The sequence below is a fragment of the Chanodichthys erythropterus genome, chromosome 17 (genome assembly GCF_024489055.1).
Source record: "Chanodichthys erythropterus isolate Z2021 chromosome 17, ASM2448905v1, whole genome shotgun sequence".
Taxonomy (NCBI): Eukaryota; Metazoa; Chordata; class Actinopteri; order Cypriniformes; family Xenocyprididae; genus Chanodichthys; species Chanodichthys erythropterus.
In genome coordinates, this window is record NC_090237.1 from 21,691,003 (window position 1) to 21,717,216 (window position 26,214).

General features: G+C 36.2%; 3 protein-coding genes across 4 annotated transcripts; all 3 read left to right on the forward strand.

The window, feature by feature from the left end:
- Positions 1–5,303: 5,303 nt before the first annotated feature.
- On the forward strand, positions 5,304–7,558 carry lyrm9 (LYR motif containing 9). The gene is made up of 3 exons (XM_067366449.1): positions 5,304–5,629; positions 5,764–5,856; positions 5,942–7,558. Exons 1-3 carry the CDS (start codon positions 5,501–5,503, stop codon positions 5,957–5,959), a joined length of 240 nt encoding a protein of 79 aa, XP_067222550.1. The 5' UTR covers positions 5,304–5,500; the 3' UTR covers positions 5,960–7,558.
- A 740-nt stretch (positions 7,559–8,298) lies between these two features.
- nos2b (nitric oxide synthase 2b, inducible) lies at positions 8,299–19,761 on the forward strand. The gene is made up of 26 exons (XM_067366446.1): positions 8,299–8,447; positions 8,618–8,694; positions 8,774–8,875; positions 9,063–9,211; positions 9,427–9,589; positions 9,680–9,771; positions 9,871–10,012; positions 10,642–10,781; positions 11,504–11,678; positions 11,766–11,867; positions 13,149–13,343; positions 13,474–13,556; positions 13,722–13,866; positions 14,010–14,114; positions 14,305–14,354; positions 14,440–14,614; positions 14,725–14,845; positions 15,267–15,345; positions 15,526–15,716; positions 15,798–15,964; positions 17,615–17,825; positions 17,958–18,045; positions 18,131–18,252; positions 18,340–18,488; positions 18,633–18,827; positions 18,957–19,761. The coding sequence occupies exons 2-26, from the start codon at positions 8,632–8,634 to the stop codon at positions 18,993–18,995; spliced, it is 3,243 nt and encodes a 1,080-aa protein (XP_067222547.1). The 5' UTR covers positions 8,299–8,447; positions 8,618–8,631; the 3' UTR covers positions 18,996–19,761.
- Positions 19,762–19,815: 54 nt separating this feature from the next.
- Positions 19,816–24,738, forward strand: mrps23 (mitochondrial ribosomal protein S23). 2 transcript variants are annotated; one of them, XM_067366447.1, is made up of 5 exons: positions 19,816–19,998; positions 20,290–20,469; positions 22,803–22,880; positions 22,994–23,117; positions 23,197–24,738. In XM_067366447.1, the coding sequence occupies exons 1-5, from the start codon at positions 19,955–19,957 to the stop codon at positions 23,341–23,343; spliced, it is 573 nt and encodes a 190-aa protein (XP_067222548.1). In that variant the 5' UTR covers positions 19,816–19,954; the 3' UTR covers positions 23,344–24,738. The 2 variants fall into 2 exon arrangements, with proteins under 2 accessions (XP_067222548.1, XP_067222549.1); XM_067366448.1 differs by having other exon boundaries at positions 23,200–24,738.
- The last annotated feature ends 1,476 nt before the right edge of the window (positions 24,739–26,214 follow it).

Here is a 26,214-nt window from a genome sequence, read left to right on the forward strand (position 1 = left end):
TGTTGTCACGGAGCAACATCCCCTCCGACGAGTGGATGCTCTACCCCCAAGTGGTCCTCACGATCTGGGAGTTCTTCGGGAAGGCAGAGGTAGACCTCTTCGCCTCAGAAGACAACTCTCATTGCCCAACATTTTTCTCGAAGGACGTAGATGCTCTGGCCCACACATGGCCCAGCACGCTCCTTTATGCTTTCCTCCGATCGCACTGATCCCCCAGGTCATCAGGCGTATCAGAGAAGACCAGCACAGAGTCCTTCTGGTGGCCCCGCTCTGGAGGAACCAGGTTTGGTCCTCAGAGCTATTCAGGCTCTCTAAGAGCCCCGTGGCCGATTCCCCTGAGACGGGACCTCCTCTCTCAGGCAAACAGAACAATCTGGCACCCACAGCCGCAGCTCTGGGCTCTGCACCTCTGGTCCCTCGATGGGAGCCGACTAGCCTCCCCGAGGACGTCCTAAATACCATTTCTCAGGCTAGAGCCCCATCTACGAGGCGCCTCTACGACCAGAAGTGGTCAGTCTTTGTTGATTGGTGTTCAACACGCAACATAGACCCTGTGGAGAGTGACGTATCTTCCATACTGTCTTTCCTCCAAGAACGCTTGGAAATGGGGCGCTCCCCTTCCACGCTTAAGGTTTACGTAGCAGCCATTGCAGCGTTCCACGCTCCTATTGCTGGCCAATCGGTGGGACGAAACGGGCTCGTGATCCGTTTTTTGAGAGGTGCTAGGCGTTTGAATCCTCCTCGCCCTCTCACTATTCCCTCCTGGGACCTCTCGTTGGTCCTCAGGGCCTTGAAAGGAGCCCCATTTGAACCAATGGGTTCAGCCGACCTCAGGCCCCTAACGCTAAAACCGCCTCTGCTACTAGCACTAGCATCGGTAAAGCGTGTTGGCGATTTGCAGGCCCTCTCCGTGAACCGTGCGTGCCTCGAATTCGGGCCTGGTGACTCTAAGGTCGTTCTGAAACCTAGGCATGGCTACGTCTCCTAAAGTGCTCTCAACTCCGTTTAGAGCTCAGGTCATCTCGCTCTCTGCTCTTCCTCCCTCGGCGGACGAACCAGAGCTGCAGCTACTCTGCCCAGTCAGGGCATTGAGGACCTACATAGACCGATCACAGTCTTTCAGACAGTCAGATCAGCTCTTTGTTTGTTTTGGCGGCCGCACCAAAGGGTCTCCGGTCTCGAAACAACGCATTTCCCGTTGGATAGTGGATGCTATTAACCTGTGCTACTCCTCACTGGGCACTAATTGCCCCATAGGAGTCAGGGCCCACTCCACTAGAGGAATGGCTTCCTCGTGGGCTTGGTCCAACGGAGTTTCCATCCAAGACATCTGTGAGGCGGCCGGCTGGTCTTCGCCGTCCACCTTTGTCAGGTTCTATCACCTCGATGTCCCGACCTTACAAGCTCGGGTCCTGTCGGTGTGATTAGCGGCTTCCAACAGGTCCCGCTTCACGCCACCATAGGAAGTATCTTCCTTCAGTGTAACCATGGGTTCGGTTAGGCTTTGCCTCCGCTTGTCCTTTTTGCCCTCTGGGTGGCCAAATGCAAGCTATATCGTTCCCAGCCGTGGCACGGCGTGGTTGAATTCCGTTCCCCATACGCAGTACGAGTGAAGTATCGAAAGGGAACGTACTCGGTTACTAACGTAACCTCGGTTCCCTGAGATACGGAACGAGTACTGCGTCACTTGCCGTGCCACGAGGCTGCGGCTCAGGGTCGTCGCTTCAGTCGATTGACACTGAAATCCTATGGCGAAACGCCTGCTTATATAGCCCTATACCCCGCCCATTTCGGCGGGAATATTCGCGCGCTTTGTCGCCATAGGCCGCGCAGCTATGCCGCGCCGCCATTGGTTCAACAACTTGTCTATGAGTGAACCAATGACGGTGCAGTTACACTGCGTTATTGAAAAAGGCTTCAGCAGCGGGGAAAAAGGGAGACCTTTCCCCATACGCAGTACTCGTTCCGTATCTCAGGGAACCGAGGTTACGTTAGTAACCGAGTACGTTTTTTTTGCATTTAAAATAAAGGAGAACCAGTTTTACCAGTTTTTAGTTATTTTCAAAAAACTTTGTTAACGGGGATGGTTCTGATAACGCTGGCATTTGTACAAAGAAAAAACTTTTCCCGTTTTTAGTACATCGTTGTCATGTAAACGTACCCTGAGATTAGGCCTCTATGACAGTTAGCCCACTCTCAGCTCTGGACCTCGAGGTCAACTATCATGCAGAGTTTAGCTCCTAATCTAACCTGAACAAACTAGTCTTCAGGATTACTAGACAGTTAAATCAGGCTCTGTAGTATAGTTGCTAATTTTGATGCTCATTCTCACACATTCACAGAAATACCTTAATTCTGCATTGACAAATAAGGTGGATAGACTAAACGTAAAAGGGGGAGAGTGATGCACAAAGTAACACTTCTTGATTTTCTCAGTTTGTGTAAATTCACTTGGGGTTCAGAATATTTATTTTTCCTACATTAATTTCATATGTCCAGTACAATTATGTGGTTTTGTTTCATTAAAGGTGCCTTAGAACTTTTTTTAAAAAAGATGTAATATAAGTCTAAGGTGTCCCCTGAATGTGTCTGTGAAGTTTCAGTTCAAAATACCCCATAGATTTTTTTTAATTAATTTTTTTAACTGCCTATTTTGGGGCATATTTAGAAATGAGGCGATTCAGGGTGTGTAGCCCTTTAAATCTAGTGCTCCACGCCCCAAGAGCTCACCTTAAACAACATAAAAAAAAAGTTCAAACAGCTAATATAACCCTCAAAATGGATCTTTACAAAGTGTTCGTCATGCAGCATGTTTAATCGCGCAAGTACAGTGTTTATTTTGATGTTTACGTTGATTCTGAATGAGTTTGAGGCTATGCTCCGTGGCTAACGGCTAATGCTACACTGTTGAAGAGATTTATAAAGAATGAAGTTGTGTTTATGAATTATACAGACCACAAGTGTTTAAAAATGAAAATAGCGACGGCTCTTGTCTCCATGAATACAGTAAGAAACGATGGTAACTTTAACAACATTTAACAGTACATTAGCAACATGCTAACAAAACATTTAGAAAGACAATTCACAAATATCACTAAAAATATCATGCTATCATGGATCATGTCAGTTATTATTGCTTCATCTGCCCTTTTTTGCTATTGTTCTTGCTTGCTTACCTAGTCTGATGATTCAGCTGTGCACATCCAGACGTTAATACTGGCTGCCCTTGTGTAATGCCTTGAACATGGGCTGGCATATGCAAACATTGGGGTCATACATATTAATGATCCTGACTGTTACGTAACAGTCGGTGTTATGTTGAGATTCGCCTGTTCGGAGGTCTTTTAAGCAAATGAGATTTATATAAGAAGGAGGAAACAATGGAGTTTGAGACTCACTGTATGTCATTTCCATGTACTGAACTCTTGTTATTTAACTATGCCAAGGTAAATTAAATTTTTGGATCTAGGGCACCTTTAATACAGTGTACACTTTTTTCTTGATTTACCCAGAAAGAATGTAGGCTAAGTAAAATGTGACAACATGCCCCATAGGTGGGGCACATTGTAACATGACCATACTACAGCTTAAAATGTTATCTGATCTAATAAAAAAAAAATATACAAGACAAACTAAAATATTTTGTCAATAAAAAAAAACAGATTTTTTTTAATAATTAAAAATAAGCACATTTTTTGCAAAACACAGCTATACAGAATAGTTCAAAACATAATAATGATTAATAATTTCTGAACATTTACTCTCAGTCTTTATGCACCTTTTTCTCATCGTTTATCAATAGAATTCATAAAAGTATAGAACAGAATAGCATAGTTCCCATAGGGGCACATTGTTAGATCAGCATTAAAGAACTATCTCAATTGTTAAATAACAGATATAAGATTACAATAATATCAGATTTGTCTAGTTTTAAATAAACACAAAAAATAGAGATGGAAGTAAGAAATTTATTTTTGCTTTGGTTAAAGGTGCTGTCCGCAACTTTTTAGGTAATATAATCTGACTATTTTTGATAATTTTTAGATTACTTTTGACCTAATGCATTTATCACATTGAACTGAATAGGATAACATATTGTACCATATTGATGTAAAACTGCAAAGAGAAAGAAAATATATGCCATTTATAAACAACATGAAGTGCATTAAACATTACATTACGGGGTTTCCCAAACTGGGGTTCAGGAACTGCAGTGGGTTTAAAAAATTATGAATGATTTACTGCCATTGTTTGAATAATATGTTATCATATAATCAGGAAAAAGTAACTGTAGTCTGATTATGTCTAATTACAAGTACTTCATTGGTCGAATTTGATTATGTAATCCAGATTACATTACTGCTACCTAGAAATGTTTGAAAATAATCAGCATTTAAACGGTTAGTTCACCCAAAAATTAAAATTATGTCATTTATTACTCACCTTCATGTCTTTCCACACCCGTAAGACCTTCGTTCATCTTCAGAACACAAATTAAGATATTTTCATAAAATCCGATGGCTCAGTGAGGCCTGCATTGACAGCAAGATCATAAACACTTTCAATGCCCAGAAAGGTATGAAAAACATATTTAAAACAGTTCATGTGACTACAATGGTTCAACCTTAATGTAATGAAGCAACAAGAATACTTTTTGTGCGCCAAATAAACTAAATAATGACTTTATTCAACAATATCTAGTGATGGGCGATTTCAAACCACTGCTTCATGAAGCTTCGAAGCTTTACGAATCTTTTGTTTCAAATCAGTGGTTCGGACTGTGTATCAAACTGCCAAAGTCACGTGAACTATTGAAATTTCGAAACACTTATGATGTAACGAAGCCTCATTTACTGAAAATAACGTGACTTTGGCGCTTCGAACCACTGATTCGAAACAAAAGATTCGTAAAGCTTCCAAGCAGTGTTTTGAAATCAGCCATGACTAAAAATTGTTGAAAAGTCATTATTTTGGTGCAAAAAAAGTATTCTCGTCACTTTATAACATTAAGGTTGAACCACTGTAGTCACATAAACTGTTTTAAATATGTTTTTAGTACCTTTCTGGGCATCTGAAAGTGTTATCTTGCTGTCAATGCAGGCCTCACTGAGCCATCGTTTTCATCACAAATGTCTTAATTTGTGTTCTGAAGATGAATGAAGGTCGTACGGGTGTGGAAAGACATGAAGGTGAGTAATAAATGACATAATTTTAATTTTTGGGTGAACTAACCGTTTAACTAAACAGACTATAGTAGAGCGAAGACTTTTATTATGAAATAACAGCTTTACGTTTGTGGTCAATGAGGAAGTAGTTCCTCTGTTATCCTTCACCTTTACTTTTCAAACTATGTGCATGTGACGAGTCATATACGTCTCATTATATAGTAACAACTCGAAATAGGCCATATATACTCAATATTATTGTACTGCTTAGACTTTGCAATCACACTTGGAAAGGTAAGGCTTCCAGTGAAAGTGACAGCAGAAAACAGACCCTCATGCCTGCTGCGGTGGCGGGCGCTGAACTGATCCGCACGCCGGTGCAACTGTACCGCTATCTGCTGCGCTGCTGCAAACTCCTGCCATCAGCAGCCATGCAAAAACACTACCAACACGCCATCAGACAGGTACTTTTATTTAGGTGAAACTAAGTGCTTTTAAAATGAGCAATAATTGTGAAGAATATAACTTAAGGCACTTTCTGCCTGTGTAGATTCACACCTGTTCCACTGTCAGCTGTCAATGTGACTTTTTCTTTCAGAGCTACAACAGTCATGCGGATGAGGATGATCCAGAACGGATTCAGATGATCATTCAAAGAGCTATATCCGATGCTGACTGGATATTAACTAAAGTGAGCTTCTTTGGCACCAGAGATAATACTAATTGTCATTATTTGATTGACATTTAATTATTTTTTTGTATATCTTCCTTCCTAGTACACTACAAAGAAATGACCACTACCGTGGAAAACTATCCAGCATGAAGCTAACTCAGGTCATGTCCAGACGTTTGCTTCTAAACACAGCAAAGTGAAACTGAAATCATGTCAGGTTGTAGATCACCAAATACTGAATATAAACTTTTACAACAAATATAACAATCTGTGGTTTTTACTTGATAGGCTTTTATACGATTCTTTAAAAGAATCCGGTTATGTTTCTGAAAACTTACTGTTTAAAACAAACACAATAAAACAAGGCCCAAACCCTTAGATTGGAATTTTATTCACTCGGCTCCTGACCGTAAATTTAGGTTGGGCAGATTCTGGGTCTTTGGATTATGCTTCCTTTGCAAAGCCATTAAAATTACTGATGCACATATAAAGTCATATGCTTGCACTTTACATTTCATTTTTATTTTGTACTTTGGAATTGAAGTTAACTTAATATTTTATTTTGTGTTAATAAATGCATTTGTTTCTAATTGTCTATTTAGATTTTTTATTCACCAAACTTTAGTGTGAGATAACAATTGGAAAACCCTTTCAAAGCAACTGAACAACTTACTAACTATTACTATAGCAACAATTCACTAACTGAACAATCTGAATTCTGTGAAATAGTATTAGTAAATAGTATGTAGTGGGGCAGTTGTGGTCTAATGGTCAGAGAGTCGGACTTATAACCCCAAGGTTGTGGGTTTGAGTCTCAGTAACAATTTACTAACTGATCAATTTGTAGGTGGTATGTAGGTAGTAAATGAACAGCACTCTTTTCCACTCTCATTACCCAGAATTGAGGTGCCCGTGTGTGTGTGCAGAGCACAAATTCTGAGTATATGTAGCCATACTTCAGATTGGCTACACATACTCAGAGATTGTAGGTAATGAGGAAGAATTAGAATAACTGATATCAAAGTGTGTGTGATAGTTTATGTAATGTAAGTCTTTGTCCAGTAATACATTTAATCTCTCTCCTTCCCAGACAAATAACCACTACGGTGATTCTCAGAAATGACTTTATTGCTAGATACTGGAAGCTTGCCTATAAGAATTCATGTTTATGACAGGTCAAATGTGCCAGATACCAATAATTTTATAGTAAACCATTCTGTTATCATCATAACATCATTTGCTTATAGTCATTGTAAAGTAAAAGTAAAAGTAAATGCAAAAAAAAAAAAAAAAAAAAAAAAAAGCTTATGATTTTATTTGCATTTTCTTACGGTGAATGTATTATAAAATCAAAACTATTCATCAGTATGTTACTGTGTTTAAAGGTATGTTGATCAACAAACAAGACCTGCACAGCGTGCTTAGTTGTGAAATCCTGCAGTGTGGTTTCAGTGTGTGACTTTTGTTAGTTGCTTAACAAATGGATGGAAACTTCATTGCACACTTCAAAATGGAAAGTAGTTAGATAACTTTTTAAGTTTTCATAGCAATGACATCAATTTGCGTGACTCGAGGACATGTACAGTCCATTTGTGGCAATATATTATGTCATTGTTCCTTTTATCAGCGCTGTGCATAATGAAAGTGATCTGAGGACGGATGATGGGAATCCATCGATTGCATTATTTTTTATAATGTTTTTGCAGTTAACCTGTAAACTGGCAGCTTTATTATTAGGAAACAATTAACATAATCAAATAATTAGTTGACTTTCTCATAATGCACACTGTAATGTAACTCTAAATGTAATATTGATTGTTCCTTGCATATAGGGATATATATTTCCATCAATCAAAAGTTTCACATGTTTTTCTCACATTGAAGAGCTTTCAAAATAGAAGAAGTGAGATTTTGTATTCCTCGTGTGAATTTGGGTAATTCATGGAAGTCCTATGGGCAGTGTGGCAACAGAAGAGCTGACTGTTTTTCCAAATTGCTAAGACACACTTCCTGGAGACAATAATACTTTTCTGAAAAAATAAATGCTTTACCATATTCGGCAAACATGCATCTTAAATTGAATTCAAGTTCTACTACTCATGCACAGTAAATACATGAGTGGAATGTAAACTGTAAAAACAAAACATTCACAAATGCAATAATTATGTATTTATCGTGAGTTAATTAGAATAAAATCTGTAATATACAAATATATTATTAATATTATTTTGTTCATCCATCCATCCGTTCATTGAGAATTTTGTCAAGGAGTAATAATAATCACAGATTTGACTCAGAACTGTCCTGATAACCTGTCTGGTGTGGTTACGGTTTCATTTTTGAAACCATCAAACTGTCAGGGTTTTACCGACATTGCACTTTGTAGATTCCAGTGTGGGTGTAAGATTATGACATTTGATAGGAACTGTGGTCAGACTGTAATTGGACTGCTGTAACCGTCCCACCCTCCTTGAGGCACAATGGCACAACCAGCACAACTCTTGACCTGCCCTTGCCAACAGTTTGAGTATATAAGCATCTTAAAGTGGGAAAGCCACCATTACAGACTGAAAAAAGAGCTGCCTCTAGTCCTTGCACCTAGCACGAAGGTAAGAAACTTATCTGTTGTTCAAGAACTGTCATATAATAACAGATATTAAAAGCATGTATTTTTAATTCATATTAAATCATATTTTCATTTATGTTTTACAATGCAGGACTTGTTATATACAATATATTGCTTTAAAAATATAACAACTTCAATTGATGTTCAATTCAGTATTTCAGGAAAATATGGGGAACCAGGCCACTAAAGAAAAGAAGAATGCTGTACTCCATCAGGTTAAGCCGAATACGGTGAGCAAAACATTCACTGACATGAAATGCAATGACATAAATGAAATGCAATATTCTTAAGTTCTGTTGGTATGTCTAGCAATGGGAGAACAAGGTAAATCGATGCCCATTTTCCATGCAAGTGAAGAACTTCCAGGATGGTTCGTGTCATCAGGATACATTACATCAAAAAGCAGTTAAGGTGAATTTTTGAGCCTGTCCCACTGAGATCATTTAATGACTAGCTCTATTTTTTACTGTATGTATATGTTTAAAGTTTCTCAATGTCTGCTTTTATAGAGTCTCGTCTTAAAATAAGTTATATTGGCAGTTGCATGGCATGATGAGTAATACAGCATCAATATGAACTTTTCCCCCTTATCTTTCAGAGCCCGATATGCATGTCTAATGTTTGTGAAGGCTCTATTATGACTCCAAAGGCTATGACACGATGTCCCTCCTCCACCTTGCCAAGCTCCAGTGACATCCTCATGCAAGCTATTGACTTCATCAATCAGTACTACGAGTCAATTAAAAAGTAAGAAGAACCTTTTATAGACGTCGTAATGTACATCTGCACCCGAATATATACATTTTTGGTAGATCAATATGGGTTATAAATGACTGATAGCATAATTCCCCTCTAATCCTGAATAAATGGTTAGATTATTGTGTACTTTAATGCCAAAATAATAGAAGACCTTGAAGACTGTAAAGGGTAGACTATATGACTGAATTATATCTGTTATTCAGCTCAAAAATCGAGGAGCACCTGTCTCGTTTGGAGGAAGTCACTAAAGAAATAGATGCCACTGGGTCATATCAGCTCACCACAAAAGAACTGGAATTTGGGGCTAAGCAAGCTTGGAGAAATGCACCAAGATGCATTGGCAGAATTCAGTGGGCTAACTTGCAGGTAGTTTCTCTAGTTTGGTCTTAAATGCGTATTAAGTGTGCAGTCGTATACTGTAGTTATATTTACATCATGTCACGTTTTCCTGTGCAGCTGTTTGATGCACGTAACTGCAGAACTGCTGAAGATATGTTTCAGATGTTGTGCGATCATATTCAGTTTGCTACCAATGGAGGCAACCTGAGGTAAACCAAGAATGTGTTATTTGAGCTTTTCAATAAACCATCCATCTTGCTGGAAAATTTGACGTGATGCTGTCACTAAAAAGATATTTATTTTCACAGGTCTGCCATCACGGTGTTTCCTCAAAGAACTGATGTTCAGTATGATTTCCGTGTTTGGAACAGTCAGCTCATACGATACGCTGGCTACAAGATGACAGATGGTACAATAATAGGAGATCCTGGCAGTGTTGACTTCACAGAGGTAGATACTAGTCTGTTTTCTTTATAAGATATATTTTGTCTTTTTGCAATAACTTTTTGTATAACAAATTTTTAGTTTATTTATATACAGTCAAACCAAAAATTATTCAGACATTTGTGATATTTTTTTACTAGTGGGTGCAGGACACTAGAGTTCATTTATGTAAGTGACGATAGCAAAATAAAGTAAATATTATACCCAAAAATTCTTCATACAGTGGACTACCAGTAAAACTGAACAGAATTTGGAACCAAAAATCATTGCCATGTTTTGCTTAAGTGTTAACATAATTAAGATTAATATTTTCTGAAACAGTTTAACTCTGAGATTTTGTCATATTTGTCACTTTTTTTTTTTTTAATTATAGTGAATAAACTGTATTAATGAATGAAATGTTCAAGGTGTCTGAAATAAAATTTGGTTTGACTGTATATATATATATATATATTTCTCTAAATTGCTCTTGTTTTGTTTTTAAGAGGTCATGTGGTGTGAATACAACCAAATACAAACTATTCTTTTGAGTCTTTGATTTAATATGAGGTCATAAAACTTTGTTATAATTATAAAAGATTGTATATATAATATATCCTGCATTAATGCTTTGTCAACTACCCATATTTACACAGATGTGCATCCAGCTTGGGTGGACCCCAAAGTACGGTCTATTTGATGTACTTCCACTGGTGTTACAAGCTAATGGAGAGGACCCTCAAGTTTTTGAAATTCCCCAACATTTAATTTTGGAAGTTCACATGGAGCACCCACAGTAAGTGACATGGTGCTTGTACACCAGCCGGCTGGGACATCATGCTCAATGCTAATTGATTGATAAGAATCTAAACTGTTGCATTGCATCACTATATATCATGGATTCTAGTACAAAGACACAAAGTCAGAAATTCACAAAGTCTTGTAGCAAGTGTGATTTTGAGTCCCATGTTGTTTACCCAGACCACCAGAGCTCTTGACTGAGGCGCTCAGATTTCTGAGATGACTTGCATTCCACTTGATTCTGCAGTAAATCCGTTTGCTTCTTGAACAGAAAGTTATGCAAGGCTTTTCCTTTTAAGAGCTCGTATTAAAAGGACCTTTAAAATCAAACGCTCTTAGGCACTTAAAGATCAGGCTAGAGTGGCAGAGCCATTCAAACCTAAGACAGCCTGTCTCTATGCCACATTCTTCCATCCAGACCTAACAAATGAGTTTAACCAGTGAGGCCAAAAGTCAAAGCAGACTCACTCTAACACTTCATGTCCGAAAGCTACCTAATTAGTTTAGATAAATACTATGTGAATTTGCCTGAAGTGCTGGTTGATGGAGCCAACCATGCAGACCTAGAAGTGTTATGGATTTGCATCAGCAAACTGGATGAAAAGAATGAAATATTGCATTTAGTGACAGGTCAATGGTCTGTTGGAACTGGTAGCTAAATATATGCCAATGCCTCTGCATGCCAATAAAATTGGATGGTTTCATTCACTTCTTCAGATACGAGTGGTTTAAGGATTTGAAACTCCGATGGTTTGCATTGCCTGCGGTGGCCAACATGCTGCTGGAGATTGGTGGTCTTGAATTCCCAGCATGTCCTTTTAACGGTTGGTACATGGGCACTGAGATTGGAGTGAGGGACTTCTCTGATACCAAACGCTACAATGTTCTTGAGGTGCTACAATATTTCTTACTGCTTGAAATAGAGAAAGTTTAGAGGATCTTTGATACTGATTTTCTTTCATTTTGTTATGTCCTACAGCGGGTTGGCCGCCTAATGGGCTTGGAGACACAAAAACTGTCCTCGCTATGGAAGGACCAGGCCCTGGTGGCCATCAATGTGGCAGTGATGCATAGTTTTCAGGTAAAATGGATTTACAAAGCAAATAAGTGTGAAAGACTTTTGTCAGAGATTGAGGATTTTGTATCAGTATGTTATTTTTTATTTTTTTCACTCGATTTCGTGAGAAAACCCAGCTATTTTACGAGAATTTGTATGGAAACTTTTAGAATTTGCAATGCTGGGTATTAACTGATTACATGTAAACTGAATTACATAATCAAATTCCAAAAAATTAAGTACTTCTAATTAGATTAGATTACATTTTTAAAATAACTGTAATCAGACTACAGTTACTTTTTCATTGATTACATGATATTCTCACAATAAAAGTAAATTATTCATAATACTACTACTACTTTTATATTTTAAATTTTCCTTTCTAAAAAGCTTACTGCTTATATGCGTTCAGAAGGTCTTCCAGGTTCACACACAGACTAGTCATGTGCTGATCACTGAAAACTGAGAGCCACACAGCATCACTTTGATCACTGGATTTACAGAAATCAAATCACTTTTAACATGTGTTTTCTCAACATTGCATATCTAATCAACTCCTAACACATTAATTATTATTCAAATTATCACTGAATGAGTCATTTAATCATGTATTACTGTCTTTGGAAGGCTTTTGTCTTTCAAATACTTTAAAATGCACCAATTTCATGTGATTTCTTATTTACATGCAATACAGGGATTACCCAACTTTTTGATCAGCTGAACCTCTTTGGCCTAAAGTAGACCAGACATTCCCCCTGAGATTTTAAGTTAGGATTATCCTATGATAAACAAGTAAACACTTTACAATAAATTGCATTAGTTAACATTAGTGAACTACATTAGTTAACATGAACTAATAATGAAATGCTCTTATACAGCATTTATTAAACTTTGTTAATGTTAATTTCAACATTAGATAATGACTGTGAACTAACATGAACAAACAATGAACTTATGTATTTTCATTAACTAATGTTTACGAAGATTAGTAAATACAGTAACAAATGTATTGCTCATGGTTAGTTAATGTTTGTTAATACATTAACTAATATTTAACTAATGGACCTTATTGTAAAGTGTTACCAGTAATCTAAAAGTAATCAAAAAGTAGTCAGATTATATTACCTTAAATGTGTAATGTAATGGATTGTTACTAACTACAATTTTTATGTAATCTGGAACTATATAGTTACCTTTTTAATATATCATTTTTGTATTAAATATTTTGTATATATAATATTCTTCACCGGTGAAATTTGACCTCTTGTTAAAGTTTTTACACCTTTTTGTCTAACTGACATACAGAAAAATAAGGTCACCATTACTGACCATCATACTGCATCAGAGTCCTTCATTCAGCACATGGAGATGGAAGTGCGTCTGCGCGGAGGCTGTCCAGCCGATTGGGTCTGGCTGGTGCCGCCAATGTCTGGATCCCTAACTCCCGTGTTCCACCAGGAAATGCTGAACTACATCCTGTCACCCTTTTTCTACTATCAGGTATCATCCTATCTATTGCGCATTCAGCAGAAAAGCTGCTTTGCTGTAATGTTCTCGATTCTAGTGGTATGAAGCTGTGAAACGTTTTGGGATGTTTTTGCCTTAATGTCACATGTGTTGCCATTTAAAGCCTGATCCGTGGTTGACATACAAGTGGAAGAACAAGAAGAGAAAAGAAAAGGGGCGCACGATCAGCTTCAAAGGATTGATCAGGTACCACAATATCATATTCACACTTCCTCAACCAGAACAACGCAGTGCTGTTCTCTCAGAAGAGATCTGTCTGCAACAATGTAATGAATATTTGAAAGGTTAGCTGTGAACATTTGGTGAGCTGCCAGTATAACTAAAATTCTTGTTTTCTTTTCTCTCTTTTAGAGTAGTGCTCTTCTCTCAGACACTCATTAAATCAGTCCTGGCAAAAAGGGTGCGTTGCACCATTCTCTACGCCACAGAAACAGGGAGATCTCAGATGTTTGCTAAGAAACTGAATGCCATGATGAACTGTGCCTTCAGCTCCAAGGTAAGAGGACCATCAACTCAAATTGAGGCACATTCATAATAATATCCCACTCTATAAAACAGTGAAACTGGGCAATTTCTACCTTAAGGAGTTGTGTCCTTTTAGTTAACACATACATGTGAAACATTATGTTATTTATACAGGTTGTTTGCATGGAGGACTACAACTTCAGTGAACTTGAGAAGGAAAGTCTCTTAATTGTTGTCACCAGCACCTTCGGCAGTGGAGACTGTCCAGGAAATGGAGAGGTGTGGATATATTCATGCACAGTGACCTTATAGTAATAGTGTAGTTTAATGAAAGACTGTTATCATCAAAATAATGAATGCAGAATTACAGTATGTCCAAATGAAAAGGTGTTCAAGAAGAAATCATTTGCTTCTGCAATGATTCATTGTACAATAATCACAAAAGATGATTCTTTTCTTCTCCTCTCAGAGTTTCAAGAAGGAGCTTCTCAGTCTGAAAAGCCTCAGAAACAAAGTCAGGTCAGTATTTAAAATCCTCTTCATTTATTTTTTCTCCACTCCTGTATAGAATATATTGTTTAAATTGTTTCTTCCCCCCACACAGGTTCTGTGTGTTTGGTCTCGGCTCTCGAATGTACCCAAACTTCTGTGCGTTCGCACATGCAGTGGATGATAAGTTTGCAGCACTGGGAGCCGTCCGCGTGTCCTCCACAGGAGAGGGAGATGAGTTGAACGGACAGGAGGAAGCTTTCTCAGCATGGGCTTCCACTGCTTTTAAGGTCTAGAAGAAATATATATATATATTTAAGTAACAAAATAAACATTGAACATCCGCTGTTTTCAATACTTTGGTGAACGGTAAAATTAATCATGTTTTCTGTATGTAAAGGATGCATGCAAGGAGTTTAACATTCAAGGGCAGCTTCCAGGCAATGATGGTCTGGCAGATTCCTGGGATCCACAGAAGCACAGAGTTCAGAATAACAGCTGTACACTTGACCGAATCACAGGTACGTTTAGTATAATTTTATTTCCTTGAAAAATCATGTCATTGGCCAAAGCTTGATGAAACCTGTAGAAGTGATCAAAATGCAAAGCAAAAAAGCTATATTGAGAATATTTCTCATTACAAAAAAAAAAAAAAAAAAAAAAAAAAAAAAATATATATATATATATATATATATATATATATATATATATATATATATATATATATATATATATATATATATATATATATATATATATATATATTTCTTGACAGAATTATAATACAAGGCTTTATAAATGATATAGGAATATGGAAATGCTTAGTGACATTTTGAAATTTTAGATTCAAATACGCCATTTAGCAATCACTATAATGAGTATTTAAGAATCAGATTTGTGAGATTTCTGCAGTGATTATTATTATTTGGCTTGCTTTTCCAGCTCTGTCAGCTCTCCATTCTAAAGCTGTGGTTCCCATGAAGATGAAGAGAAGGCAGAATCTACAGAGCCCGAAGTCAAGGTTTGCTCTTTTCATGTATCTATGTTTTTAATAATAATGATAAATATTATTACATTTTATAGTTTTATTTGTTTTTATTATATTATTATTTTTTTCTGAAACAGGTACCTTATGTTGTGTGCCTTGTTGTTGTCTCAGAACATAATATTTAACCATATTTTTTTTATTATGTGATCTCAGTCGTTCTACAATATTGTTAGAGATGGAGATGGATGGGAACACTGAGCCCTTAAACTTTGCCCCTGGAGACCATGTGGGTATTTTCCCAGGGAACTCACCTGAATTAGTAGCTGGCATCCTAAAGCATCTGCCCAATGCCCCTCCAATCAACCAGAGCCTTCACTTAGAATTCCTCAGTGATTCCTACCCTGGTACTGAACCATCTAACCTAATTACATAATGAAAGTCTTACACATAATAACATAATGATACCTAATAATGTTGTCTTGTAGATGTTGACAGGTGGCAGAGAGATGAACGAATACCACCGTGCCCTCTTGCCCAAGCTCTTACCTACTATCTTGATGTCACCAGCCCACCCTCACAAAGCCTCCTCCGCAAACTCTCAAAGATGGCTAGGCAGGAAGATCACAGACAGCGCCTGTTGGCACTAGCAAATGTAAGTCTTTGATTTTTGACAGTAGCAGATCTTTCAGAACTAAGGATGAGATTGCACAGAATTTACCAATTTTTTTACTTTGGGAATCTTTTAGTAACCTTAGGGGATAAATATAAAGGAAAGAAATGCATTTCCCATCGCCAAATGATGATGTATTTACATCATATATATATACAGTACAGTCCAAAAGTTTGAAACCACTTAGATTTTTAATGTTTTTAAAAGAAGTTTCGTCTGCTCACCAAGGCTACATTTATTTAATTAAAAATACAGTAAAAAAACAGTAATATTGTGAAATATTATAACAATTTAAAATAACTGTTTTCTATTTGAATATATTTCACAAAGTAATTTATTCCTGTGATGGTAAAGCTGAATTTTCAGCATCATTACTCCAGTCTTCAGTGTCACATGATCCTTCAGAAATCATTCTAATATGCTATTCTGCTGCTCAAGAAACATTTAATGTGTACAATTGTACAAAATATTTGTGTACAATATTTTTTTTTCAGGATTATTTGATGAATAGAAAGTTCAAAAGAACAGAGTTTATCTGAAATCTAATCTTTTGTAACATTATAAATGTCTTTACTGCCATTTAATGCATCCTTGCTGAATAAAAGTATTCATTTCTTTAATTTCTTTTCAAAAAAATAAAAATAAAAATTCTTACTGATCCCAAACTTTTGAACGGTAGTGTATAATGCTACAGAAGCTTTGTATTTCAGATAAATGCTGTTCTTTTGAACTTTCTGTTCATCAAAGAATCCTGAAAAAAAAAAAGTACACAACTGTTTTCAACATTAAAAATAATCATAAATGTTTATTGAGCAGCAATTAAATAAATGTAGCCTTGGTGAGCAGACGAAACTTCTTTTAAAAACATTAAAAATCTTTATATATATATATATTAAATTCTTATAAAAGGAATATTTACACAGATTCCTGAATGAATGATTCTAATGAGTCGGTTCATTTTATGACTGAGAAAAGTTTGCGTTGTATGTTTTGAGTTTGCTAAAACGAATCGGACTATACTGGTTGCGCTGTATGTTTTTGATTCACCGACTCGACTCGTTTGAATAATTCGTTAAAGCTTCGGACTATACTGGTCATGCTTTATATGTTTGATTCACTAAAAAAATGAACCTACTCATTTTATTATTAATGCGGGAATGGTTCCGTTAAGTGTTTTTGTTTGGCTAAAAAGAACCTACCTGTGACTGTCAATCATTAGAAAACTATCGCGAATGCACGTGCGAGAACCATTAACAGACCCATTGTCATTCGGTTTCAGTAAAAAAAAATTGAACCAGTTTAACATTGCATTTTAAGGCAATATACAGCACTATATAATGTTTTGTGTAAATAAATAATTCATGCTGAAAATCTAAAAAGTAGCGAATATGCTTAAAAGTGTTATTGATAATAAAATGCTATACATTAAGTACGTGTTAGAGGCTACATGACTATGAACCTTGCTGCATATTGATGAAACACAAGCAGAACATCTTTCATTTACAAAAGAATAGTTTCATGAATAGCTACTCATCTTTCATAATAAAAAAAGTCCATTGTGTGCAGTTATCATGAAGTATTTTCACTGGATTTTATCAGCTAAATACATACCAAGACATCCCTCTACTACAGGATTTCCAGGTTTACACAACATGGAAGGAGTTCCACAAACCCACCTTCCTTGAGCTGCTAGAGGAGTTTTCCTCTGTGGAACTTTCTGCTGCCTTTCTCCTCAGCCAGCTGCCTCTACTGAAGCCACGGCTCTACTCCATCAGCTCCTCCCCAGACCTCCACCCTCAGGAGATCCACCTCACTGTGGCAGTGGTCAGCTATCACACACAGGGTAGAGTAAAGCATATTATTCCCAAATATACTGTGATCATTTATTAGCTGATACCTGAACAGTGGAACTTTCTACTAGATGTAAACTTCTAGAATCATTGAAGAAATGTATCTTTTGTTCTGCTCTGTTTAGAGGGAAAAGGTCCACTGCATTTTGGTCTCTGTAGTACCTGGCTCAATACCATCAAAGAAGGAGACATGGTGCCATGTTTCATCCATAGGTACCCTTCATTTCACATTCTCAAGATGTTCCTGAGAGAGAAATGCAATGCAATATGTTTTTAACTTGTTGTGCAACAATTCCAGATCTGACGGGTTCCACCTTCCATCCGACCCTAGTGCTCCCTGTATACTTGTGGGAGTTGGGAGCGGCATTGCTCCCTACCGCGGCTTTTGGCAACAGCGATTCCATGACAAGAAAAAAACAGGTATTGAATTTTAGCCCTTATCACGTTCAAGTAATTTCAAACAGTCCACTGAAATGGGCTTGCCTCAAGTTGTGTTATTTCTCCAAGGTCTGAAAGGGAATCCGATGACACTTGTGTTCGGCTGTCGCAGTTCAGATACTGATCATCTTTACAAAGAAGAGACTCTGGACATGAGAGATAATGGCACTCTAAGCAGTATCACAACAGCTTACTCTAGGCAGACTGGACAACCCAAGGTAGACACAACTGTAGTAATATCTATCCATCTATAAAAAAATTAAAAAATATGAATAATTACTTTTAGTCAGATCTAAAAATGATTCTGGAGGTCACCTTGTAGACATTCTTACTCTGCATTTGTTTTTGGACTCTTGGTCCAGGTTTATGTCCAAGATATCTTGCGAGAGCAATTGAATGATGAGGTCTTTGAGGTCCTGCACCATAATTCAGGACATCTGTACATCTGTGGAGGCATGAACATGGCCCATGATGTGGCTGCCAGTATCCAGGAAATCTTAGTCAGCCGGCTGGGAATCACTCTTACTAAGGCTGAGGAATATCTGTCAAGGCTCAAGGTGAACCTTCAGCATGTTGACACATTTTATAGCTGCTTCGATGAAGGCTCAGTTGCCCTGAAATGGTGAATTGTTTACAGTCTGTAATGATATACGGTCAATAATTTGAGTTATGCTTTTTGTTCACAGAATGAAAAGCGGTACCATGAAGATATCTTCGGATCCTAGTGGTCGAGATCACCTTTACCATCTTGATCTTTTCACTACTCAAACACACCAAAAAGGGGGGGAATTTTAATCTTTTTATTTTCATACAGCTTCCAAAATAATGCCAAAACCTCTTTCATAAGAGGACAGAATCTGTCAAATAAACCACAAATATGCACTGGAAACATAATAAAACATCACCCCAGCAGCAGCCATTTGTTAAATTGCCATACACAACTCTGATCATCAGTAACTTGTGGAATGCACAGATCTTTTTGAACATTTTATTTCCTGCTTGTAAATAAACAGTATTTTTATTGTTTAAAGTGTATGTATTTTTGATTGTTTTTGGGAAAGTTGACCTGCACTTTGTTATATATAGGCTAACTAATTGCAGGAGAAATTCTTTTGAAGCAATAGTTGCCATGCTCAAGGACACAACACGAATCGCCTCTATCTGACTGACCTTTTGAACAAAAAGTTGATGTACATGTCACAAATTTGCTTATTTAATTATTGACCTGCAAATTGTGCAACATACTAAACTTTAACTTTCTGTTTATGTCTGTGCTTAACTTTGAATGCCACATTTTCAGTGTAGTCTCAGTTTTTTATACATGCCAAATCATGAGGCTACCTTCAATTCATTGTTTTTATACTCTCATGTGGCTTATACTTTATTATATAATTACTTGTCATAGTGTTATTTATAAGTGTTGTATAAATCTGTTAATGGATGTTTATGGTAAATACTGCGTTTTATAATAAAGCCTTGATACTATCAAAACACGGTATGTAGTTTTTTTTTGTATTATTTATTCTTCGCGTCCTTGTGGTTTGTCTGTGATGGGTATCCGTAGTAACACCGGAAGCAGTGCAGCCATGCTGCAGCAGAGAGCGAATTTGTAACATCTTTTCCCCCTTACTTTACTGCCTTATATATTGATATCTGTTTAAATTTGTATTAGCATATAAACATTATGGCTGGAAGTCGAATTGAGAAATTCGGGACTGTATTTACACGGTAAGCATTAGTGACATCATGTGCTTTTTGAGATCATTTCAAGGTTACTTGATAAAAATACCACGTTTAAAAATGTTTAAACAGAAGATATCGGTTTACTATAAAATGTGCATTGCAATATGAAGGTGTAAAATCATTCTATAATGCCAAGAAGGCTTATTTAATCTAAAATAATAAAACAAAGACATTTTGTATGGTGTATAAACAGTGTTATATCTGCTGCAGTTTGCTGACACAAGTGTTGCTCGTTATTTAGTTCGAGTTCTGAAGGATTGATTGTTGTTTGCAAAGGGTTCGTGATTTAATGCGAGCTGGAGTCATCAAGCAGGAGGAAAAGCCAATCTGGTTTGATGTGTATGCTGCTTTTCCTCCTAAGAGAGAGCCCCTCTACGAGAAACCTGCGAGACCACTGAAGAAACGCGCTGCAGATACTGTACCTGAAATCTTATACAAGGAGGATGAAATACGAGCGTAAGTCCGAACAAACCCGTTCACTTCATTTCAAATCTTTGCTTTCAGCAGTATTGCTCTCCCCATGGCAAGTTATCTATATCCTACGGTCACTCTGTGCCCTTCAATTGTACTTCATTTTTTTTTTTTTTTTTTTCATTATGAACTTTTAATGTGTTTATGTCATCTCTATTATATTTATGCCTTTATTGATTTAAGTTTCTTTAGAGATTGGTGCTATATACGCTTCTGTTTAAAAGTTTGTGGTCAGTAAGAAATTAGTACTTTTATTCAGCAAGGATGCATTTAATTGATCAAAAGTGACAGTAAAAACATTTATAATGTAACAAAAGATTTCTATTACAAATAAATGCTGTTCTTTTGAACTTTATATTCATCAGAGAATCCTGAAAAAAACAAAAAAAAATACGATTTCAACAAAATATCAAGCAGTACAAGCAGTTTTCAACATTGATCATAATAAGAAATATTTATTGAGCTCCAAATATATTAGGATATTATATTGATTTCTAAAGGATCATGTGGGAAATGGCTGCTGAAAATTAAGCTTTGCGGGGTTCCCACGGGTCATGGAATTTCTGGAATATCATAAATAAAATTTCCTAACTTTCATTGTCTGGAATAGACCAAGTTATGGAATATCAGGGATTTTTGTTTGTTGCTTTAAATTTTAGTATAGTTAGGCTATTTATTTATTTTTTGTTTTGTTTTTTTTAGCTGCGAACAGAGCCTGCCCACACACTGTTGTCATTGCCTGTGATTTATGATTGATTTTGTCATCTTGTAGCTATGTCACGTCTGGTTAGGACACGGTAGGCTTAAAAAAATTTAAAAAAAGACACCGTAAGCCGCCTTTTCACTGCTAACGACATTAGGATACGAATGTCGCATTTCACACCCTAGTGGCAGTTACCATTGTTTATTCACCATGGTGGAATTATTAAATATAAATTAATTAATATATGCACATTTACGGAAGAGGATTAGGGCCAAGCAATAATAAAAATGAAACCATTTCGAGATTAAAGTTGTTAAATTTCGAGAAAAAAACTAGTTAATTTTCGAGAAAAAAGTTGAGATAAAATGTTGAGAATAAAGTCATTAAATTACGAGAATAAAATCGTTAAATTATGAGAAAAATGGCATTAAATTTTGAGAAAAAAGTCGAGATAAAATGTTGACAATAAAGTCATTAAATTACGAGAAAAAATTTGTTAAATTACGAGAATAAACTTGTTAAATTATGAGAAAAATGCTGTTAAATTTCGAGAAAAAAGTCGAGATAAAATGTTGACAATAAACTCATGACTATTCTCAACATTTTATCTCTACTTTTTTCTTGTAATTTAACAAGTTTATTCTCAACATTTTATCTAGACTTTTTTCTCGTAATTTAACGATTTCTCGAAATTTAACAACTTTAATCTCAATGGTTTTATTTTTTTATTATTGCTTGGCCCTAATCCTCTTCCGTACACACTGGATAAATTACCAATATTACTTCTGAATGAAAAATATTATGGGTATTCCAGGACTTAAATAATGAATAATTATTTCAGACTTAAATAATCATAAACATTTTACAGAAATAGCCTAGTGTCAAACAGTCTAAGACGGTCTGCAAAAACTAAATATGAAGAAATAAAAAGACTGAATGATGAACTTGACGACAAACAGAAAAACCTTCTAGAGCTTTTAACCCCTGAAAGAATAAAAACTATAAATTAACTTCTGTAAGAAATAGTACAGAAAAAAGTGAATTTAATGGGTGAAAGCGCAAAAATAAATAAATAAATAAAAAGTAGTGTGTATGAGTGTTTAACTTAGTTTTGTACTAAAAACGTCTGTGAACAAGTAAATAAAGCTTGCAAATGGATGGATTTAAAATACTCTCTGTGGCTGTTTTTTGTCTGCTCAGTGTTTTTTCCGTTCATTATAGGTCATAGAAATTCAGCTTTTTAGTCAGTCAAAGTCATGGAAAAATCAGGGAATTTGGCTTAGAGTGGGAACTCTGGCTTGTCATCACAGCAATAAATTACATTTTAAAATACAGAATAGTTACTTTATATTATTTCACAATATTACAATTTTGCTGTATTTTTGATCAAATAAATGCAGCCTAAAAGACTTTCAAAAACATTGAACAATCTTACAACCCCAAACACTTGAAATTAAACTTTAAATTAATTTAGTCCCAGATTTCACTGCTGTCAGACCCTTTCGGAAAAGACAGACAACTCATTTTTGATCAGTTGACAATAACTGTATTAAACTTGTGTGCTTACGGTAACCTGTGCAGTAAATCTACATGACATTTTGTTCTGTGATTGTAGGAAGTTCTTTGAGGTGTATGGTAGTGGACCCAGAGCTTTTGAGCTCCTCAAGCCCAACTTTGTTTCTCCATGTCAGAAGTAAGTTATAATGGAAAGTTAAACATAGTTTTACAGTATGCAGTGAGTTTATTTTTTTTATTATTGAATTTTCAGTGCCATTTGATTTAGTTGTTGTGTACTTCATCGTTCAGGTTTGTGATGAAATACAGTGAATTAGAAAGCCGAGGGGATGTCAAACCTGAGCTGCTGTTTGAAGAGACAGCAAAAGCACTGCTCGCAGAGGGAGTTTATTTAAGAAAGAGAGGAGGACCTGTGGTGAGTAAGAGACTCAGAGCTGAGCTATTCTTTAGACTACTTGTCTCTTTCATTGTCCATCATGTTCCTTTATAACCAGCAGGTGGCACCAGAGTCTCGGAACCCTTTGCTGAACATGAAGTTGACTGACATGTTGGCAGAGCAGCAAAAAGACACGGAGACGAATGTTCCAGAGAAACAGCCACAGGCAGAGACCGTGAACCCTGACGGCCAGACATCATCATAAATATGCCACTTCTCTGTTAGGACAACATAAACTGCTCCTGCCTCTAGCACTCCGACGTGCTGCTCAATCATGCATTTTTGATGCGTCAAATACCAGGACACAGATATTGTTTGTTCTGTTGTGGACACTATGTATACCCAGAAGAGCAACGTGTCTTTTCCCCTCTCATTTGACACCAAGTGATGTTGAAGACACGTTTGCACAGTCAAAATGGTTTTGGCTTGAGATGTTTATAGCCAAGCAGTTATTGGGGTTTAGTGAAAGACTTTTTATTATACAGATCCAGCAAGTGTTTCATTTCTGTGAAAGTGTCTAATGTCTGTGTAATAAAATATGTGGAGTGTTTAATGAAAGTACTTTCAAGTCCATTAACGACAGAAGTGGAAAAGTATCTCCGTTGTAGTGCTTTATTTCAGTTTTCAGAGTCGCTCTATAAACTTATGATTCTTATTGATATTAAACTTTTTTAAATATATATATATATATAGCCTCCTTGTTACGGTGCACTCTTGCATTTAAATACATCCTCAGCACGACCTTAAAGAAATGTACTATGAGAGTTTTTATGTATTTTCTTTAAAAATTTGATGTCTGTGCAGATCAGCTCTCAGCTCTATAATGCTAAAACAAATTCTTTCACAAATGCCATTCTCTTTAGCTCTGAAAGAGGGAAAATGCTTGAAGTTTGTTAAACTGAAATATTTGGATGTCTTCACAATTACTGACAATTGCTCACCTTCTGTGTTTGCAGCGTTTCATTAAATTAACAAGATACACTGTGAGCTTTCATTGTTCACTGATAATTTAGTTATTATTAGAGAAAGATAAAAGACTGGAACATGTTAGACAATAACTTAAAATGAGGAAATGATTAAGGTTAGTATTCTGTAATTGCCTAGATGTGAATTTAAAAAAAAAAAAAAAAAATCTGGCATGAACTAAAGACGATCTAAGTGTCTCAAGCAGATCTAATTTCCAAAGATGACTGACCGCTTTATCGGCTGCCTAAGAACATATACAAAGTATTAAAGTTACTTTTTGTAAATTGTAACTATTCAATACATTCACTATCCCATAAATCGCTTTGTGGAAATGTCCTTGAATACATATTGGTTATTCAATTATGAATTTGTTAACAGGAACAACCATTTTAATGCGTTTAAATGTGTACGTGTACCAGGAAAAAGGTGAAAATTCAAGGATGTGAATAATTTTAGCGGCAGTAATTTAAAGAAAACGAAGACATGACTCATCAAATGGACATTCACTTGATTGTTAGTGTTTGTTTTTTGTCTCTAAAGACACTTCAGACTGCAGACTTCATAAAAGCACCACTTAGAGACAAAACTCCCATTAGTGGGTACACATTTGCTACTGACTGAACATCAAACTCAAGTACACTTCACATTTTGTGTTCAATGATGAATAAACAAAAAAGTTTTCTTTTTCTATTTCCTTATTTTTATTATTTATTTGTCACATTTTTAAATTACTTCGTGTTTACATAGTATTGTAGACTAGTAAATTAAAATGAGCATTTGAGAGATTACTTTATCCAGTATATCTAGACATAATGAGGACTTTGTAATTTCTTCAGGTTCAGGCAAAGACCTTTGGTTCAGGTCCTTAATTGCTGCAAATGGCTTTATAATTATATCAATAACAATTCGTTTGTATTTCTTTTTGTGACTAGCTTCGTGAAAGCAGTTCAACAGTCCTTTACCGTTGACCGCTAGATGGCAGTAATGTGATGTCTATTGACTCAAGTGTGATATCTGTCGGCTGTTTGTTCAAAACGCAAAACATCTTGGCTAACATTTTACCCAGAAGTTTTTTTTTTTTTTTTTCTCAATGTTGCATTTCAATTTTTGTCATTTTTGACAGCGTTAATAGCTTTTATATGTGTGTTTTCGTGTGTGTACTTAGTGTGTGCTGTGAAGGACCCAGATGCAGCTGAAATTAGTGAAGGAGAGGCGTGTAAGTAGTAAAGGCAGAGGCGCGTGACGGACGCTTGGAGGGTGACGACTGTGTAAACGCCGCCCTGCTCCTCAACACAACAAACTGTAGCCATAGTTCCACCCTAAATACCATAGTCATTGTTACTACCTTAAAAAAACACAATAAATTGTAATAGTACTTCCCCTCTTGGCTAATACTACACTGCAAAGGAAACTTGGGTTAGTTTATCACGGGTTATATTTCAGGAACTAAGTTTTTTATAGTTCTAGTTGTGGTTTTGTAAGTAGGCCTATGTTTTAAAACAATAAGTATTATTAAGAAGTTTCAAAGAAGTAAATGCAAAACCTACACTACAAGCTAGCTGTAATTAGCCTACTTAAGCTGAAGCAAAAAGCAATTTTTATCTTGCACAAAACAATAGTGATTTTAATTAAGGTGACAGCTACAAACATGAATTTATACTAGATTATTACACATTTATACAACTGAAAACAGTGATAAACAGCTGTATTTAAATATTTATTTTGCTACAAAAAAAGTTAAAATATCATGCAGGGAGTTTCAGGAACACAAGAGTGAAATTAATTATTAAATTGCTGTTTTTGAACCAGATAAAGGAAATTGTCCAAACAAAACGTTATTTATTTGAGAGAGAGAGAAAAAGAGAAGCGTTATAGTAGTAGAGCGTGTTTGATGATTCCTTCAGCTTGTTCAGGCTGCAAACAGAAAACAATGGGACACAAACAATGCTTTTTCATGCTACAAAACTATATGTATATTGTTGCTAGAAAAGCTACGCTATTATGAACAGCGTAACTACTTTTACGCTACTGAGAATGTAGTTTAGAGGTGTCAGGACTTTACACAGATGATTACGGAAGAAGATTAGGGCCAAGCAATAATAAAAAAAAT